Raw genomic sequence first — 17,216 nt, forward strand, 5'->3', positions numbered from 1 at the left:
GTTTTAAATATTGATTTCCTGTGTAGAGAATTTATATAGTTTTATCACATAAACAATAGTACCAAATAGTAAGCACAATACATGCATCAATTGAAAGGTAAATTTAAACCGAATTAAGTACGATACCATTTGATTCCAACTAGAGTTAGTTGATAGTTTCATTTAAAAACACGTCCTTTGCATCCTCTTAAAAATAGCACTTTGGTGAGAGAATCCAGTGATTATGCCATTATCTGAAGATTGAAAAATGTCTTTTCCGACAAGCACAAAACTGATTTTAATTATTCTTACCTTAAATTATGGTTTTTCATTGTTTGTTCAATGCCTTGTCGTTGTTTATGTTTTTATAATTAATTTGACACTTTGATGCCCGGTACTCAGGCTGTCAGTTCGTGGCAAACTAGATGTTGGCAAACTAGATGTTAGGGCTGCAAAACGGTGAGTCGACAACTAGGAAGGAGCGTTCAACACAGCTCTGGTCCTCACAAGTTCCTACCTCACGCTTCCACGGGTCAAACGATGACAAAGACCGCCAGCTAAGGATTGCGTACTTAGCTGGTAGTGCAGCCTGGGCACTGTTGTCCTTCTGACATCAGCTAGATTGAGGAGGTACGTCTCGAGCGTCTGTTCACCAGGAGGTGCGGCTCAAACAGCGTCTGTTCTGGTATCCAGCGGATGAGTAAGAAATGCTGAATCGCGCACAGCTAAATCCAAGGTGGTAGCCCCATCAGCGCGATCGTCCTAGTGTTAGTTGGGACGTTAAACAGAGCTGGCACGATGGCGCTCCGGCGAGACAGGAGTGTTGGCGTAGGCCCAATAAGCCACCCGTAAAAAACCTTATTGCGAATAACATAGGAGATAATACGACCCGGAACAATCGGCAAAGACCCACGCGACGAAATAACGATTACGATTGGAAACTTGGAACATGGAACTGCTAGTCAGGTTGCGACAGGATAATCTATGACGAACTACATCCCCGTAACTTCGATATCGTAGCGCTGCAGGAACTTTGTTGGACTGGACAGAAGGTGTGGAAAAGCGGGCATCGAGCGGCTACCTTCTACCAAAGCTGTGGCACCACAAATGAGCTAGGAACTGGCTTCATAGTGTTGGGCAAGATGCGACAACGCGTTATCGGGTGGCAGCCGATCAACGCAAGGATGTGCAAGATGAGGATAAAAGGCCGTTTCTTCAACTACAGCATCATCAACGTACACTGCCCACATGAAGGGAGACCCGACGACGAGAAAGAGACGTTTTACGCGCAGCTGGAGCAGATTTATGACGGATGCTCTCCGCGTGACGTGAAACTTGTTGTTGGCGACATGAACGCACAGGTAGGACGAGAGGAGATGTACAGACCGGTGATCGGGCGGAACAGTCTGCATGCCGTATCTAACGACAACGGCCAACGATGCGTCAACTTTGCAGCCTCTCGTGGTATGGTAGTCCGAAGCACCTTCTTCCCCCGCAAAGATATCCATAAGACCACCTGGAGATCACTCGATAACCTAACCGAGAACCAAATCGACCACGTTCTAATCGACGGAAAATTCTTCTCTGACATTACCAATGTTCGCACATACCGCGAATATAGATTCGGATCACTATCTAGTTGCTGTATGTATGCGCTCAAAACTTTCGACGGTGAACAACTCGCGTCGAAGCCAAACGCCGCGGCTTAACATCGAGCGGCTACGGGACTCAGAAGTAGCCCAAGAATACGCGCAGCAGTTGGAAGTGGCCCTACCAACGGAAGAGCAGCTTGGCGCCGCCACTCTTGAAGATGGCTGGAGGCACATAAGATCCGCCATAGGTAGTACCGCAACAGCAGCACTAGGTCCAGCGGCCCCGAATCAGAGAAACGACTGGGACGACGGCGAATGCGAGCAGTTGAAGAATGAGAAGAATGCAGCATGGGCGAGAATGCTGCAACACCGCACGAGAGCGAACGAGGCACGGTATAAACAGGCGCGGAACAGACAAAACTCGATCTTTCGAAGAAAAAAGCGCCATCAAGAAGAACGAGATCGCGAAGCGATGGAAGAGCTGTTCCGCGCTAAAGACACACGGAAGTTCTACGAGAAGCTTAACCGTTCGCGCAAAGGCTTTGTGCCACAAGCCGACATGTGCAGAGACTGTGACGGAAATCTTCTCACGAACGAACGTGAGGTGGTCGAAAGGTGGCGGCAGCACTACGACGAGCACCTTAATGGTGATGTGGCCAGTAGCGGAGGTGGCACGGAAATAACTTTGGGAGCACGCGCGGACGACGAAAGACTTCCGCCTCCAGATCTCCAAGAGGTAGAAACGGAGATTAGACGGTTGAAAAACAACAAAGCCGCTGGAGTGGACCAACTTCCGAGCGAGTTGCTAAAATACGGTGGTGATGCACTGGCAAGAGCGCTGCACTGGGTTATTTCCAAGATTTGGGAGGAGGAAGTATTGCCGGAGGAGTGGATGGAAGGTGTCGTGTGTCCCATCTACAAAAAGGGCGATAAGTTGGATTGCGCCAATTATCGTGCGATCACAATTTTGAGCGCCGCCTACAAGGTACTCTCCCAAATTCTATGCCGCCGTCTATCGCCAATTGCTAGAGAATTCGTTGAACAATATCAGGCAGGATTTATGGGCGAACGAGCAACAACGGACCAGATATTCGCCATCCGCCAGGTGTTGCAGAAATGCCGCGAATACAATGTACCCACACATCATTTATTCATCGATTTTAAATCGGCCTATGATACAATCGATCGAGAACAGCTATGGCAGATTATGCACGAATACGGTTTCCCGGACAAACTGATAAGATTGATCAAGGCGACGATGGAGCGAGTGATGTGCGTAGTCCGAGTATCAGGGACACTCTCGAGTCCCTTCGAATCTCGCAGAGGGTTACGGCAAGGTGATGGCCTTTCGTGTTTACTGTTCAACATTGCTTTAGAGGGTGTGATAAGAAGAGCGGGGATAGACACGAGTGGCACGATTTTCAGAAAGTCCGTTCAGTTACTTGGTTTCGCCGACGACATTGATATTGTTGCACACAACTTTGAGACGATGGTGGACACGTACATCCGACTAAGGGCTGAAGCTAGGCGAATCGGACTGAACATCAATGTGTCAAAGACGAAGTACATGATAGCGAGGGGCTATCAGCAGAGAAATCCAGAGACGCATCGTTGCTGGAAATCGTGCCTACTTTGGACTCCGTAGAACGCTCCGATCGAGCAAAGTTCGCCATCGCACGAAGTTGACCATCTACAAGACGCTGATTAGACCGGTACTCCTCTATGGGCACGAAACATGGACCCTACGTGCAGAGGATTAACACGCCCTTGGTGTTTTCGAACGGAAGGTGTTGCGGAGCATCTACGGCGGAGTGCAGATGGAAGACGGAACGTGGAGAAGGCGGATGAACCGTGAATTGCACCAGCTGCTGGGAGAACCAACCATTGTCCACCTCGCAAAAATTGGGAGGCTGCGGTGGGCCGGGCATGTCACCAGAATGTCGGATACCAACCCGGTAAAACCCGGCAGCGAGCAAGATGGGTCGATCAAGTTGAGGACGATCTGCGGACCCTTCGCAGAATGCGTGGCTGGCGATGGGCAGCCATGGACCGAGTCGAATGGAGACGTCTCCTACGTACAGCAGAGGCCACCCAGGCCTTAGCCTGACTGGTAAGTAAAAAGTAAAGGTAAGATGTTGGTAACACGAACAGCAGCGACATTAGCATTCTTAGGTTAATGCTTCTACTTGTTTAACACATTGTTTAGCATTTGCAACTCATGTTACATTTTTATCAATGTTCTTCGTAGGTCAACATTTTGTCAGTTTTAAGGATTTATTTTCTTTTCGGCGTTTTGTCCCTATGATGTTTTATACTTTCGACGTTTCGACGTTTCGCAATTCGACATTCTGTCTTTCGACGTTTTGTCCCTCCGACGTTTTGGCCTTTTGACGTTTTGTCCATTCGACGTTTTGGCATTCGACATTTCGGCATTCGACATTTTGTCTTTCGACATTTTGTCACCCAACCCTTTTTGCAGTATAAGATTATCCTGTGTATTTATGGGTTTACCAACCAAATCTGATGAACTTGGGTCGGGTGGCAATCAATCTTCGATAATAAGCATTTTGTTGCCATTTGGGCGTACTTACCAGCGGAAAATGGAGTAATAAGCAACTCAACAGCCCATGCAATGTTTGGTCCTTTACATAATCAGCCCAGCAGCGCCGATTTTGGCGCCTTTGAAGCACCCACCCAATCTTGCTAAATAGGTGTGTACAACATGACATGCAAAGAGAGTCTTATAACCGCTTATACCATTCAAGCGTTTGCTTATGCAAACACTTCTGGAACATCGCTTAATCATTGAAAATCAGTACGTCGTCGTCGCCGTCAAAAACAGCCGGTGCTACGAGTGCATCTAATAAAATAACAATCAACCCCATTAAAACCGGGTGGCGATAATAGACGATGTATATCGGGGTAGGAGAAAGCAAACAAGTCGCAAACAACGCGCGCAACAATGGTTATACTTGTTACACATAGTTGACGCCCGGGAAGATGCTCGCGACAACATTTATAGCATGATCGAAGATTGCGATCTTGCCGTTGCCGTTGCATAAGGAGAAGCGTGAAATGGCGAATGTGATATGCGTGGAGCAGGGACTTGCTTCCTAAGAGCATAGAAAAGTATGCTATGGTTACGTCGCTGGTTGCGATCTGGTGTATGGTGACATATCGCATGCAAGAATCGTGCATAATCTAACGTAAGACGTAATTTAGAAAAGGCGGCAGTGCTGGATACTATAAGCTTTTGTGCAACAGCAGCAACAAATTAGACTTTCCTATAGAATTCTTCTTCTATTGGGTAACGGAATTTTCATCGATTAAATACTGAAATGATTTGATTCAATTCACCATTCGACAATTGGTAAGACAAACAACGTTTACTTACTATAGGTCACATTGATATTTGTGCCTATTAGTAAGTAATAAAATAGTGTGACACGGTGATCAGTTTCACCCAAATTTACGGTACCTGATCCTAATCAACGTCAACATCTATGCATCTTACGACCTCGTGAATGCAAACTCAAACAACGTGATCAACTTTTAATCAAATTTTTGATAACAAATGCTAAACACTTCTCAAGTTATCGCCCATGACTCATAGTGGTATTTTCTCTTCTAAATGGTCTAATTGCAGAACGGCGCAAACTTGACTCATCCTGTCAGGCCACCGGTAGACGACGATGACGGGGCGACGACGGTCGCTGGGAGCTTGGGCTGCTCTGGCGTTACTGCTGGTGACCTGGGTAAGCCTGTGCAACGGCCACGGAAGGCTGATCGAACCGCCGAGTCGAGCATCGGCCTGGAGGTACGGCTTTTCAACGCCCCCGAACTATAATGACCATGAGCTGTACTGTGGCGGATTCAACCGCCAGTGGCAGAAGAACGAAGGCAAGTGCGGGGAGTGCGGAGATGCCTATGATGCTCCGAAACCGAGACCGCACGAGTACGGGGGCAAATGGGGCCAAGGAGTGATCGTTAGACGGTACAGGCCGGGATCGGTGATAACGCTAAGGGTGGAACTGACAGCCAGTCACATGGGGTAAGATTTAGTAGTTAATTTAGGACGAATTCCGTCCATAATAAGTCGAGATCATTAAAAATCATGCTTGATAATGTTCGATTTGAATCAAATTTTCGTTTTCGGTGTGGTTGAATAAATTGTTCTCCATACATAATGCGACCATTTTGACTCAAGAATTTCGAAGAAGTCAATGAGTTTTATATGCGTAAATTTTTATTTTTATTTTATATGAAAGCCCTAGAGCTGTAGATTTTAGAGAAAACTGTTCTAGGTGGAATTGCAGCAACAATTTTGGATTAGATCAATAAACTAAATGAAACTAAATAAACATTAAATGTTTAATTTTACAAAAAAAAATATTGTCAAATTTTTAGTTTTTCTTATTTACCGCTAAGATAAAGGATCCACTTACTGGCAAATTGACAAAAATCATCTGCTAAAACGGAAAATTATTTTATTGAAATATTCTTTGTAATAAAGAGCAAAAAAGTTCTTATTTTCACAAACACAAAATAAATGTATCCAAAGGGGTGTGTCAAAATTAAGTGTCCTTGTGTTCTTTACTTTGCAATGTTTTACTTTTATTAGACCAAATCGTTTTGACTAAAATATATTGTTTTAGCTGCTTTTTGGAGATGTTTTGAAACAATTTGTGATAGTTTTAGGGAATGGTCAATAGTTTAGTAAGAACTTGTTCTTTTGTACTGGTTTACTTCGTTCATGTATTTTTCAAGGTTATATTGAGTGTATTATTAAATAAAACTTGTTGATTCAGTAGAATAATCAGAATCAACCATCGAATTTTAATTACATGCTAAAGACCTTTCAAATCCCTCAAAACGCGAAATATAGATTTTTTCTGACGGGATTAGCGTTGGGCAAATTTGACCAGCACATCGATGTTATTGTATCGATTCAATTTCACTATGTCGAATCGATTCAGCGATTTAATCGAATCATTTAGATCGTTGCTTTTGAATCGATTCTATTTTCAAAAGCACTTGGAAAATTACATAAACAGGTTCTCAAAATAAGACCAAATACAATGTTATTATTATTGACCTTCAACTAAATAACGTTTGAAATTAAAAGTTATACATCAAACACTTCACGGCTGGTCCTAAACTAAGTAGGGTGCAGAGCTACTTGGGCACTTCCATGATTCACTTTGGCATGGGGGATTTTTCTCGGTCGAATCTTCTGTAACTTTGCAATAAGAAGCACTTCAATCCGATGCATATTGTGACCAAATATGAGCTCAGTAGCTTTCAAAAAACCCCACTGCCGAAGTGAATCAAAAGTGGCAAGAATAGAATCCGGCTCCCTATATGGTTCATCAACTCATTCAAAATTGTAATCAATTTCAATCAAGTGAAGAAAATCGATTAACTAAATTTCAAGTAATCATATCGATACAAAAAATTAAAAAAAAAAATTCGGAACATCGATTTGAAATCGCTCATCGCTACTTGGGTTACGTGATTTAAGATTTTGTTATCACAAAAACATGAAGAATAAATAATATTCATGCTACAAACAGGCTTATATATGGCAAACTACATACAGTCGATGTGGGGTATAGGAGGTGCGGTCGAAGTTCAAATTAGTATTTGTGATAACTTCAGTTTTGAAGTGATAGTTGTGCAACGCAAACTTCGGCGAAGTTGCCGAAAATGACGTTACGTTTGGCAAACAGCCTACAAAACTTTTGGCAGGCTTGTCGTCACTATCAGCTGATCGTTTTGTTTACATCTTTTCTTCTTCTTGGCATTACGTCCCCACTGGGACAAAGCCTGCTTCTCAGCTTAGTGTTTTTATGAGCACTTCCACAGTTACAGTCAACTCTCCATAACTCAATATCGAAGGGACCATCGAGTTAGGGAGGTATCGAGTTACTGAACACAAAACCAGTGCAACTGCGATCCATGGGTCCATCGTGTTAGCCATGATAACCAACTTTTACTATGGTTCTCTAACTCGATATCGAGATACGATATACCGAGTAAGGGAGTTATTTTTTTTTTTTTCGGAACATAAACCACTGCGACCAATATTTGATCTATTGTAGTATATCCCGTGTCCTTTGTATAGTGCATGTCGTGTTACTATCGAGAAGTGATAAAGTATTCGATTTTTACAGTTGTCATTCCTAACTTGATCACAGGAAAGGATTCTAATTGAAAGGTTCCGCTTTTAAACCCTTCGAAGGGTGTGGTGGGTACACTCTCCGCAGGCGCGCCCCTTTATCAGTCAAAATCGGATCCCTTGATAAAGTCGGGAAGTGACACCGATATTGTCCATGCATCAGAATCCTAGTCCTTAGTTCTTCAAACTAGAGAACAATAAATAAAAGATTAGAAAACAACTTGTTGATTTCGACTCATTTTTATCCTTGTCTCAAGGTCATTCTCGGCTACTGGAAAACCGAACTTTTAACTAGGTTTAAAATGTAACAAGGACTAATAGTGTTCCTTTGATTACTATAGCATCCTGTTCTCTTCGTTTGAAGCAATCAGGACTAGGGTTCATTGATAGATCTTTACCCCATAACGCACCATGAAAAGGTGATCTACCCGCGTTATGGGTTAAGGGAGAGTTAACTGTATTAACTGAGAGCTTTCTTTGCCAAAATTGCCATTTTCGCATTCGTGTATCGTGTGGCAGGTACGAAGATACTCTATGCCCAAGAAATCAAGGAGTTTCCATTACGAAAGGATCTTTGGCCGACCGGGAATCGAACCTAGGCACATTCAGTATGGCTTTGCGTTGTAGCCGCGGACTTTAACCACTTGGCTCAGGAAGGTCCCTAAGAAACACACATGTGTGAAGGTTTGGAAGCTGTATCGTATGGAAAAATCAAGAAGATATGGATATTTATTCCCCTAAGTCATTTGAAGCCAATGGAAAACACTCTAGATGCACTTATATCGGCTGTGTTTAGATTGAATCAACCAGTTTTATTTATTTTTCGAGTCAATATAAACGGTTGAATTACATTTACGTCGCGAAAAAGCACAACCAAATTAGTTTTGTTTGCTAATTCCTTAAATCTATCACAAATTGCTTCTAAACGTCTCTCAAAAGTCTTCAATAGCTACAATACGCCTATGACAAAAAAAACTTAGGTAAATAAATGAAACATTACTAAGTGAAGAAATCACCAAGCGGGAGTTTAATTTTGACACACCTTTTTTATACAACTATGTACAGTCCCTAGCGATGTCGTTATAACATTTGGTCTTTGTGAAAATTTGAATTCAATTCAAAAATGAGAAATTTGTTACTATGCATCATAAAGAATATATTCTAATGTTATAGATATATTAACTATGACGTACCTACAAATATTTGAACGAAATAATCATCCATTTTAACACACGATTTTTTGCCAATTTGCGTGATTAAATGCAAGTGGGCACTTCAGTTTCGTACATTTCATGTGTTATTTTAATATTTGAAAACATTAGGCTAGGAACTCAAAAGTGAATGTGACTGTTATGCGGTTGCAATTACCAATGTGACAAAACAACTTTGTATTTTTTAAAATTTTCTAGAACAATCTTACATATTTCAGTAATTTGATCGAAAGTGCTTATCATTAGATAACTCTCCACGGTATTAATTCAAAATTGTCAAAAATGTCGAATGTGACAAATATGCAGGTATGGCCAGTATAATAGTTTCAAAATTGATTGCCTTACACAATCTTTTACACTACCGGAGGACCAAAAGCTTGGTAATCGAGCGTGTAGCTCTTTGTTTCTAAACAATTTAATGCACCAAGATAAAAGTTATCAACACTGAATTATAGATGAAAAATTTGTATGTGTCGTAGTATTTTTAAATAACTTTTTTTTTGTTAACCAGTCATTTGCTCAGTAACATCAAGCTGCACACTTGGCTACTTGGAATCAAATCAAAAAAGCCATTTTAAAGTAGGGTGCTGTGCTACTTGGGCACTTCTCGGCCGAATTTTCTGAAACTTTGCAATAAGAAGTACCGTTTTGTCTCAAATTCCGAACAGACTCATATTTCGAACACTCGGCTTTTGTATGGTTATTTGGTTGAAATGTTTCGCGGAAATATGTCACCAAATTACCATAAAATGGCAGTCCATTGTAATTCAGCTTTGATATCTTTTAATCTCTATTTTTAATAGCAAATAATAGCAAATATTAACATTTATTAACATATAAATTTTACACATAATTGACATATCAAGCATTCAACTGGTTAATTACAGTGAATTGGAGCCCCCAGTGAGCTTTAAGCTCTTTGAAGGGGGATTATTTAACACTGATGTGAAACATTGGCTTTATCTTAAATATAGAGTTACATTAGATTTTAAGTACATTTTTAATTCTTTTTTAATTTTTGATGACGGTGTATAATTTTTTAGCGTCTGAAGTAGTCTGTTGAACAAAACAGGTCCTAGGTAACCAAAACTTCGTTTTTCGTGTCCGCACTCTTGGAATCGGTAGGTGATTGGCTCGCCGGTTAAATGGCTGTGTGTTCTTCTTAAAAAAACGCATGTTAGTGAGTAAATCTTGTCGATTTACTAAACTGTGCGTATGGATCATCAACTGTTGGTGGTATAGAACACGAATCGGTAAAGTTTTTATTTTACTATCTGTAAAAAGAAGAGCTTATGTATCAATTTTAGACAGCGATTCTGTAGGACTTGGATCCGCTTTAGCCGTCCGTTACTAGCAGGGCCCCAAATTATTGCGAGATGCTGAAGGTGAGAGTGGAAGAATGCAAAAAATAGTTTTTCTAGTGCTTTGAAAGGCAAGAAATCAGTAAGTTTTCGTTTCAATCCACACATTCTTGAAAGTGTTTTTGATAGCTGATCAATGTGGTGTTGCCACGTTAAGGAAGAATCCATTATAAGTCCAAGGTACTTGAAACTATCAACATATGGCACTGTTTCATCGTCTATAGTCAGTCCTGTAGGGTTTGATATCATTTTATGAGTTGATCTAAATAACATGAATTTGGTTTTTGAAATGTTTAATGAAAGCATGTTTGTCTGAAAATAGCTTTTGAGGGTACGCAAGTTTTCTTCAGCATCTGATTTAATCTCTGCTTGAGTTTTACGACGCATCTTCTTCATCTTTCTGGCGTTACGTTCCAACTGGGACAAACCCTGCTTCTCAGATTAGTGTTCTTATGAGCACTTCCACAGTTATTAACTGAGAGCTTTCTTTGCCGATTGACCATTTTTGCATGTGTATATCGTGTGGCAGGTACGAAGACACTCTATGCCCTGGGAATCGAGAAAATTTCCTTTACGAAAAGATCCTTGACCAGCGGGATTCGAACCCACGACCCTCAGCATGGTCATGCTGAATAGCTGCGCGTTTACCGCTACGGCTATCTGGGTACGACGCATATTGTAGCCAGATATGAGCCAAAATGAATCAAAAGTGCCAAGAATAGGATCATGCACCCTGTAGAAATGAAGTTCAACTGGAGCAAATTTTTTGTTTTGTTATTTTTAATTGGTTGGAAATTGTAACTAGATAAGAAATTAATGTCAAATGATCTGCGTTGTTTAAAGCCAAAGTTATCATATAAATTGAACATGTTAGCAAAGGAATTTGGAGTATCAGAATAAACTGAAATGTCTTGAACCAAGAAATATCATTGAAAGTTATATAAACGTCACATACATTTAGAATAAAAGAATTCCCATTCATATTATGTGTGTTTATTGATATTTATGAAAAAAGAACTTTAAAAAAACACCAAACACGTTAAAGCTTCCAGTGTCCTTTGAAGGAAGCACCACACTAGACAACGGACTAGCATGCAACGCCCAGTAGTGGCACAGTCGAAATACGTTCCTGACGAAAAGTTTTCCGGAAGTGGGAATCGAACCCACACTCCTTGACTCGATGACGCTAAATGCTTGGTAACACTAACCGCACGGCCATGAATCCCACCTACTTAATAGTAGTTTACACAACAAGGAGTAGAATGAATATTTTTACAGCACAAGCCGTACGTTTATCCAACGAGGCTTGCCGAGTTGGATAAATGGTAACGACTGTTCATTTCGTTCTTAAACGCTAACATACGGCGCCAGCGGCAAAAAGTACAGGCAACAACCTTTCGAACATTCAGTTTCTTTCACTGGCCGCCGAACGATGACACTGTTGTTTGTATTCCACCCATTGATCGCGCTACGCTAGATTCTCAAATTTCTCAAGCTTTCAACACAAGCGCATGGAAGAAATGGTAGTCGGAGAACTGTCAAAACGTATGGAAAATAATAAAAAACGTAAATTACTTGCAATTAAGAAACTGGATCAAAAAAGTAGCGATTAGAAATCAAGTGTAAAGTGAATACGTAACTTTTTGTGTTTAGTTCATCATCCGTGGTGCTTTCTTTGCTTCAGGATTTCGTTTTTTCTACCACTGAAAAAGAGCCATCTATTGCCTTTTCAGATTTGAATATCGTCCTATTACGACGAGTGCTGTAAAAATTGAGTTCTGTACCGAGTTGCGTACAACATTTTTTGGAATTTCATTAAAGGTTACTTGAGGAATAATTTTTAAACTGTTTTCTTCAATCTTGGCATGGCCATCCGTGGTTATGTTTAAAAAATTCTGGTCATAGTAGGCACGGTATACAGAACAAGGTAGGCTATTCCCACGTGTAAACAACGATTTTCAATCAAAACATGTGTCGTCATGCCTATCGTCAAGCATGAGGCTTAAGGGATAGTAAAAGAGAGCAGTCCTTGCTTTCTTTTTCACTCGTTCGAGTTTGCGATAGGAATGACGTCACTACCAAATGTCACTTTTCGGAATATAATACCTTGTTTCTTTTTATCGTACTGAGCAATTGTCACAATTTTTCAAACCACAGTTCGGATAGCAGCTCCCAGAGCCTCGGCTGCAAGATCGTTTGTTCCGAGTCCAGTGCAAATAACAGCGGGAGAAGTCATGGAATTTTCATCTAAAGATTCAAGAGCCACAATAGGAGCGGAAAATGTTCCACAGTTCCACAGTACTTATAATGATAATTATAAGTATCCTATGACCAAAAGTTAATAGACCTCCTCGTTTTTCTACATAAGTTATATAAATGCCATGTGCGAGTTTTTTTTGTTTGATCCTTCGACCTTGACGCTTGCTTCTTCGGGAGCGGGTGACGAGGGCAGGATCGAACATGTCGCGCGTCGGTCGAAAAAAAAAAGTGAAAAAGTGAATCGGTCCGCTAGTTCTGTTTGATCCTTCGACCTTGACGCTTGCTTCTTCGGGAGCAGGTGATGAGGGCAGAATTGATCGTGTTGCGCGTCGCTCGCGTGGCACTGTGGAATGCGATACTATTATAATATCGTCCCCTTGATGCTACAACTAGATAACTCGAAATTTGAAATTTTTGACTTCAATATGTCAAAATATTATTCTCAATTAGATCTGAAAAATATCTACAGCTCATAAGCGTGTGATGTAATATACATAACTTGAAGTTTATTCTCCAATCATATTCTCTGCGAATAACCATCACCTTGTTAAACGGTCATATTTACAAAGTTGCACATCTCAAAATTTTGATTTTCGAGTTATCTGGTTGTAGCATTAAGGGGACGATATGGGTCGCGGACCGCATTAGTAGTGTTTGATCCTCTGATCTTGTCGCTTGCTCCTATGAGGGCGAGTGACGAACACTTATTTGGCGTTCAATTCGTTTATCGAGTAATATCGCGAATCCGGTAAGGCGCATTCATTTCAAATTATATATTTATCGTTTACCAAAACGAATCCCTCCCCCATATCCAAACTCCCAGTGTTTACTTGTGGAAGTGCAGAGGACTCCTCGGCTTCCATAAAGCAAGTAACACGTCAACATTTCCCTCCTATCCCCAAATTGACCTGCATTCGGACGCAGCCGGCGCCGTTATTGTTTATTATAATAATGAGAGCACCAGTACTTACACATTGAGGATGCTATTGATCCCGAGTAGCGTCTGTTGGTTCCCTGTGTAAGTACAGCCGTTCTTGCAATAACGGAGTAGCATCTGCGGGCGGTCAGTCATGCTCATGCTCATGCTCATGCTCATAAGTTATATAAATCCCATGTGCTTCATTATGTTACTAAAAAGCATTGCGTAATGAACCATTACGCAACCTAAATGCGTTGCGTAATGAACCATTACGCAACCTAAATGCGTTGCATAATTAGTCATTACCAAACGCTTTTCAGTTAGGTAATAGACTCATTCGACAATGCGGGAAAGTAGGCCATTCCATGACGGGTTGGCGTGACGAAAAGCAGCCTATTAGAATGATAAATTGCAAAAATCTCATTACCTGACCCTATATTGGGTAATATCGTAATGTGTATATGAACAAAAGCCATTCATGTTATCCGATAATAATTATGCGATTGTTGCATGTAAAAATCAGGGGTTTTTATAGACACATGTGAAAAATCAGTGCTTTCAAGATTGCGAATCCGGATGATCTCCCCCCAGGGTAATATTTTTAGTATAAAAAATAAAAATAATTTGTAAGGTGCGTAAGAAATCTCAAACCCCCCTCCCCCATAACCTCTTACGTAATTAGTGAACAGCCCCCAAGGCAGTTAGGACCATTGAATATATGAAATTCAAAAAGTTCCAGTTGATTTTCCGACCTATACACCGCGTGAACATTAAATAATGAATGGAGTAGACCAGTCCTGCACAAAAAGTAATTAGCATAAAGTAAAATTAATTTAGCGATCATCTAAATAAGAAGATCAACCAGAAAAATACCCCCGAAATATACCATCTTGAATTTATTGAAGAATAATATAAAAATCATCAACAAAACAAATGGTTTTATGTGAATTTATAATAGAATTTGTTGACATAATTAATAGCTTGCATGTATACTTTTCATCAAATGATGAATCTAATCAAAATTGAAAGGCAAAAATTCATATCATAAACTGATGAAAGTTATTTGAAAAACTACATGAAAAAAAACTAGGAGTGTGTTTTTCAATCAAATCATCTAAAATTCAAGCATTATTAGTTGAAAATAAAACGTGACGAATTTGGTTACTATATGCATAAGTTACACCGCAACGCATTTTGTGCTGATTTATGCACAATTTTCTCAAACTTCATGACGCACAGCGATGCTTAGTATTGCGGAGCTGTTTTATGTGTTATATACTTTGTAGAAAAGAAAAACTCGACCCCTCGGAGCAGATTGTTTAGCAAGTGTTCAAATTGCAAACCTGATGTGCTGAACCACAAAAAAAAAATTTTTTTTGACAGTCATCAACTTAATACGATTAATCTGATTGTGTGTCGATTGCGGTCAGACCGAACAAGGTTTATGTAAAATATAAAATCTGAGGTTTATTTTTGAATTTTTCGTGATAAAAAATATCATATTTTTTGTTTTTATATTTAGTCCAAATGTTATGTAAAACTTTTTCGTAGAACGTTTTTCTCAAAAAATGTTCAGCATGGGTACACACATTTTTCAAATAAGTTGCATGTAAAAACTAATAGACGCTTTTTCAGAATTACTGTTGAGTCATAAGAACCGCATTATTTTTTCGTTCGAGTTCGAGCCGGAAATTCGTAATAAGTTATAATTCGATATAAAATTATCATGTACATTTTCTCACTACATTTCTAATTCTTAGGTACTTTGAATTCCGGATTTGCGATAACGTGAAAGCACAGCAGGACTGTCTGGACCAGCATCCTTTAAAGATCCTCAGTGGTACACCAAGCATACCGAATCCGAACGATTTGGAAACTCGTTTTTATCCTCGCAACGGAAGCCGAATCTACGAAATGAAAGCAGAACTTCCTCAAAGTATCTTTACTCGTCTAATATGTTGATAAATGCATTTTTAATCCATTTTTACTTGCTTTTGCAGAATTCCAGTGTACCAATTGTGTTATCCAGTGGAAATATATTGCCGGCAATAACTGGGGCATGTGTCCGGATGGTAACGGAGCGGTCGGCTGTGGACCTCAGGAAGAGTTCCGGGCTTGTGCGGACGTATCAGTGGGCGATACCAACGAAAACGGAAATCGCACCCCGCTTCGACCAGGATATCGACCAACACCAACCAGAGTGCCAGCCGTCACACCGGACCAAGGAGCCAGCGGAGCAGCCGGAAACGATACAAGCGTGGACGAAGAGATGCCAACGGGAGTCAAATACATGGGACCACTGGTCGCCATTCTGTCGCTTTTTCTGGTCCTATGTGGATTTGCTGCACTCTATATTTATCACTATCATGGGGGGCGGATAAAGGCTCTGATGCGTTGGAACCGCGACAAGAACCAGAAGATGGCAGCACATGCCGCCGAAGTGAGCGCTCCAAGCTTCTCCGAACCCATCAGCCCACCTGTTCCACCACCAAGAACCAAAAGGATCTCGCATCAAATTCGTGATATAGAAGCCGAGGAATCAAGCGTGCTGACCGGTAGCACCAAACCATCGGTACTTATGCCTAAACTTACGCCAGCTTCAAACGTGGATAGCGGTAACCCTATCCGGAAAGATTAAGATTAAGGAAGCAAGGAGTCCAGTGTCAATTTCTGTTTTACAAGCACAAGCAAGAAAAGGCGTATGTTTTTTATTTATTATATAAAACGTAGTTTATAGTAGCGAAATTCAAGCATACTGGCGATTAGCGCCAGCACTGACTGATAAAAAATCACAAACGAATCACGTTTAAATTAGCCGGTAAGCGTGAGATCAACAAGATGAGTAATACAAAATATAACGTAGAGAAAGAAGTTCATATATACTGCCAACAACGAGTGCTAAGCAGTTCACGAGCTCCGGTGAGGCTCGGCTGATTTACTTACGCACGTATACAAAGTAGAATATCCATTGAATCATCGTGCCCGGTCTTTAGTCGATCGACGATGGTTTTTGATATGAACGGAATAAACGATCGAGTAGTAGTAGATGTAGTAAATTGAATGCGCCTTCATTTATGCAAGAGAAAGCCACTTTGTACTAAAGTTCAAACGAAATCGGTCCGAGCAATAATAGGCTATTATTAATATCCCAGGTATTGGGCGTCTCGTGTTGAGGAGTGGGCGTGTGCGGGATACATTTAGGGTTTATTCACAAATTTCATAACGCCAAAAATGGCCATTTTCGACACCCACCCACCCTTTTGTAACGCTTTTTGTACGAACATTTTACAAATTTTGCATGAGCAAAACAGCCCGAGGACACCCACCCACCCCCTTCAGCGTTACGAAATTTGTGAATGATCCATTTCCACATTCGTCGAGGAAGCTTTTTGTAATGAACATTCTCCGCTTCTGTCACTGGAAGTTGGGGGAGCTCCACATCACCAGAGTTGTTTTTTGTATTCTTTTAACTTTCTTTATTAGTATTACAGTCTACTCTCTCTTACTCGATATTAAAGGGACCATCGAGTTAGGGAGATATCGAGTTACAGAACACAAAACCAATGCAACTGCGATCCAAGGGATCATCGAGTTAGCCATGAAAACCAACTTTTACTATGGTTCTCTAACTCGATATCGAGATACGGAATATCGAGTAAGGAAGAGTTAACTGTATATCAAACATTACATTCATTTCTTATATCTAGGTGGTCTAAG

General features: G+C 40.8%; 1 protein-coding gene across 1 annotated transcript in view; it reads left to right on the forward strand.

Annotated features, from left to right (window-relative positions):
* Positions 1-16,555, forward strand: part of LOC5567539 — a 92,777-nt gene extending 76,222 nt beyond the window's left edge. Inside the window, exons 2-4 of the mRNA XM_001657484.2 lie at positions 5,218-5,622; positions 15,260-15,435; positions 15,500-16,555. Of these exons, the coding sequence (XP_001657534.2) occupies positions 5,264-5,622; positions 15,260-15,435; positions 15,500-16,137 (1,173 nt within the window). The 5' untranslated portion in view covers positions 5,218-5,263 and the 3' untranslated portion in view covers positions 16,138-16,555. The remainder of the gene's footprint in view (positions 1-5,217; positions 5,623-15,259; positions 15,436-15,499) is intronic.
* Positions 16,556-17,216: the final 661 nt, after the last annotated feature.

This window comes from Aedes aegypti, chromosome 3 (genome assembly GCF_002204515.2).
Source record: "Aedes aegypti strain LVP_AGWG chromosome 3, AaegL5.0 Primary Assembly, whole genome shotgun sequence".
Lineage (NCBI taxonomy): Eukaryota > Metazoa > Arthropoda > Insecta > Diptera > Culicidae > Aedes > Aedes aegypti.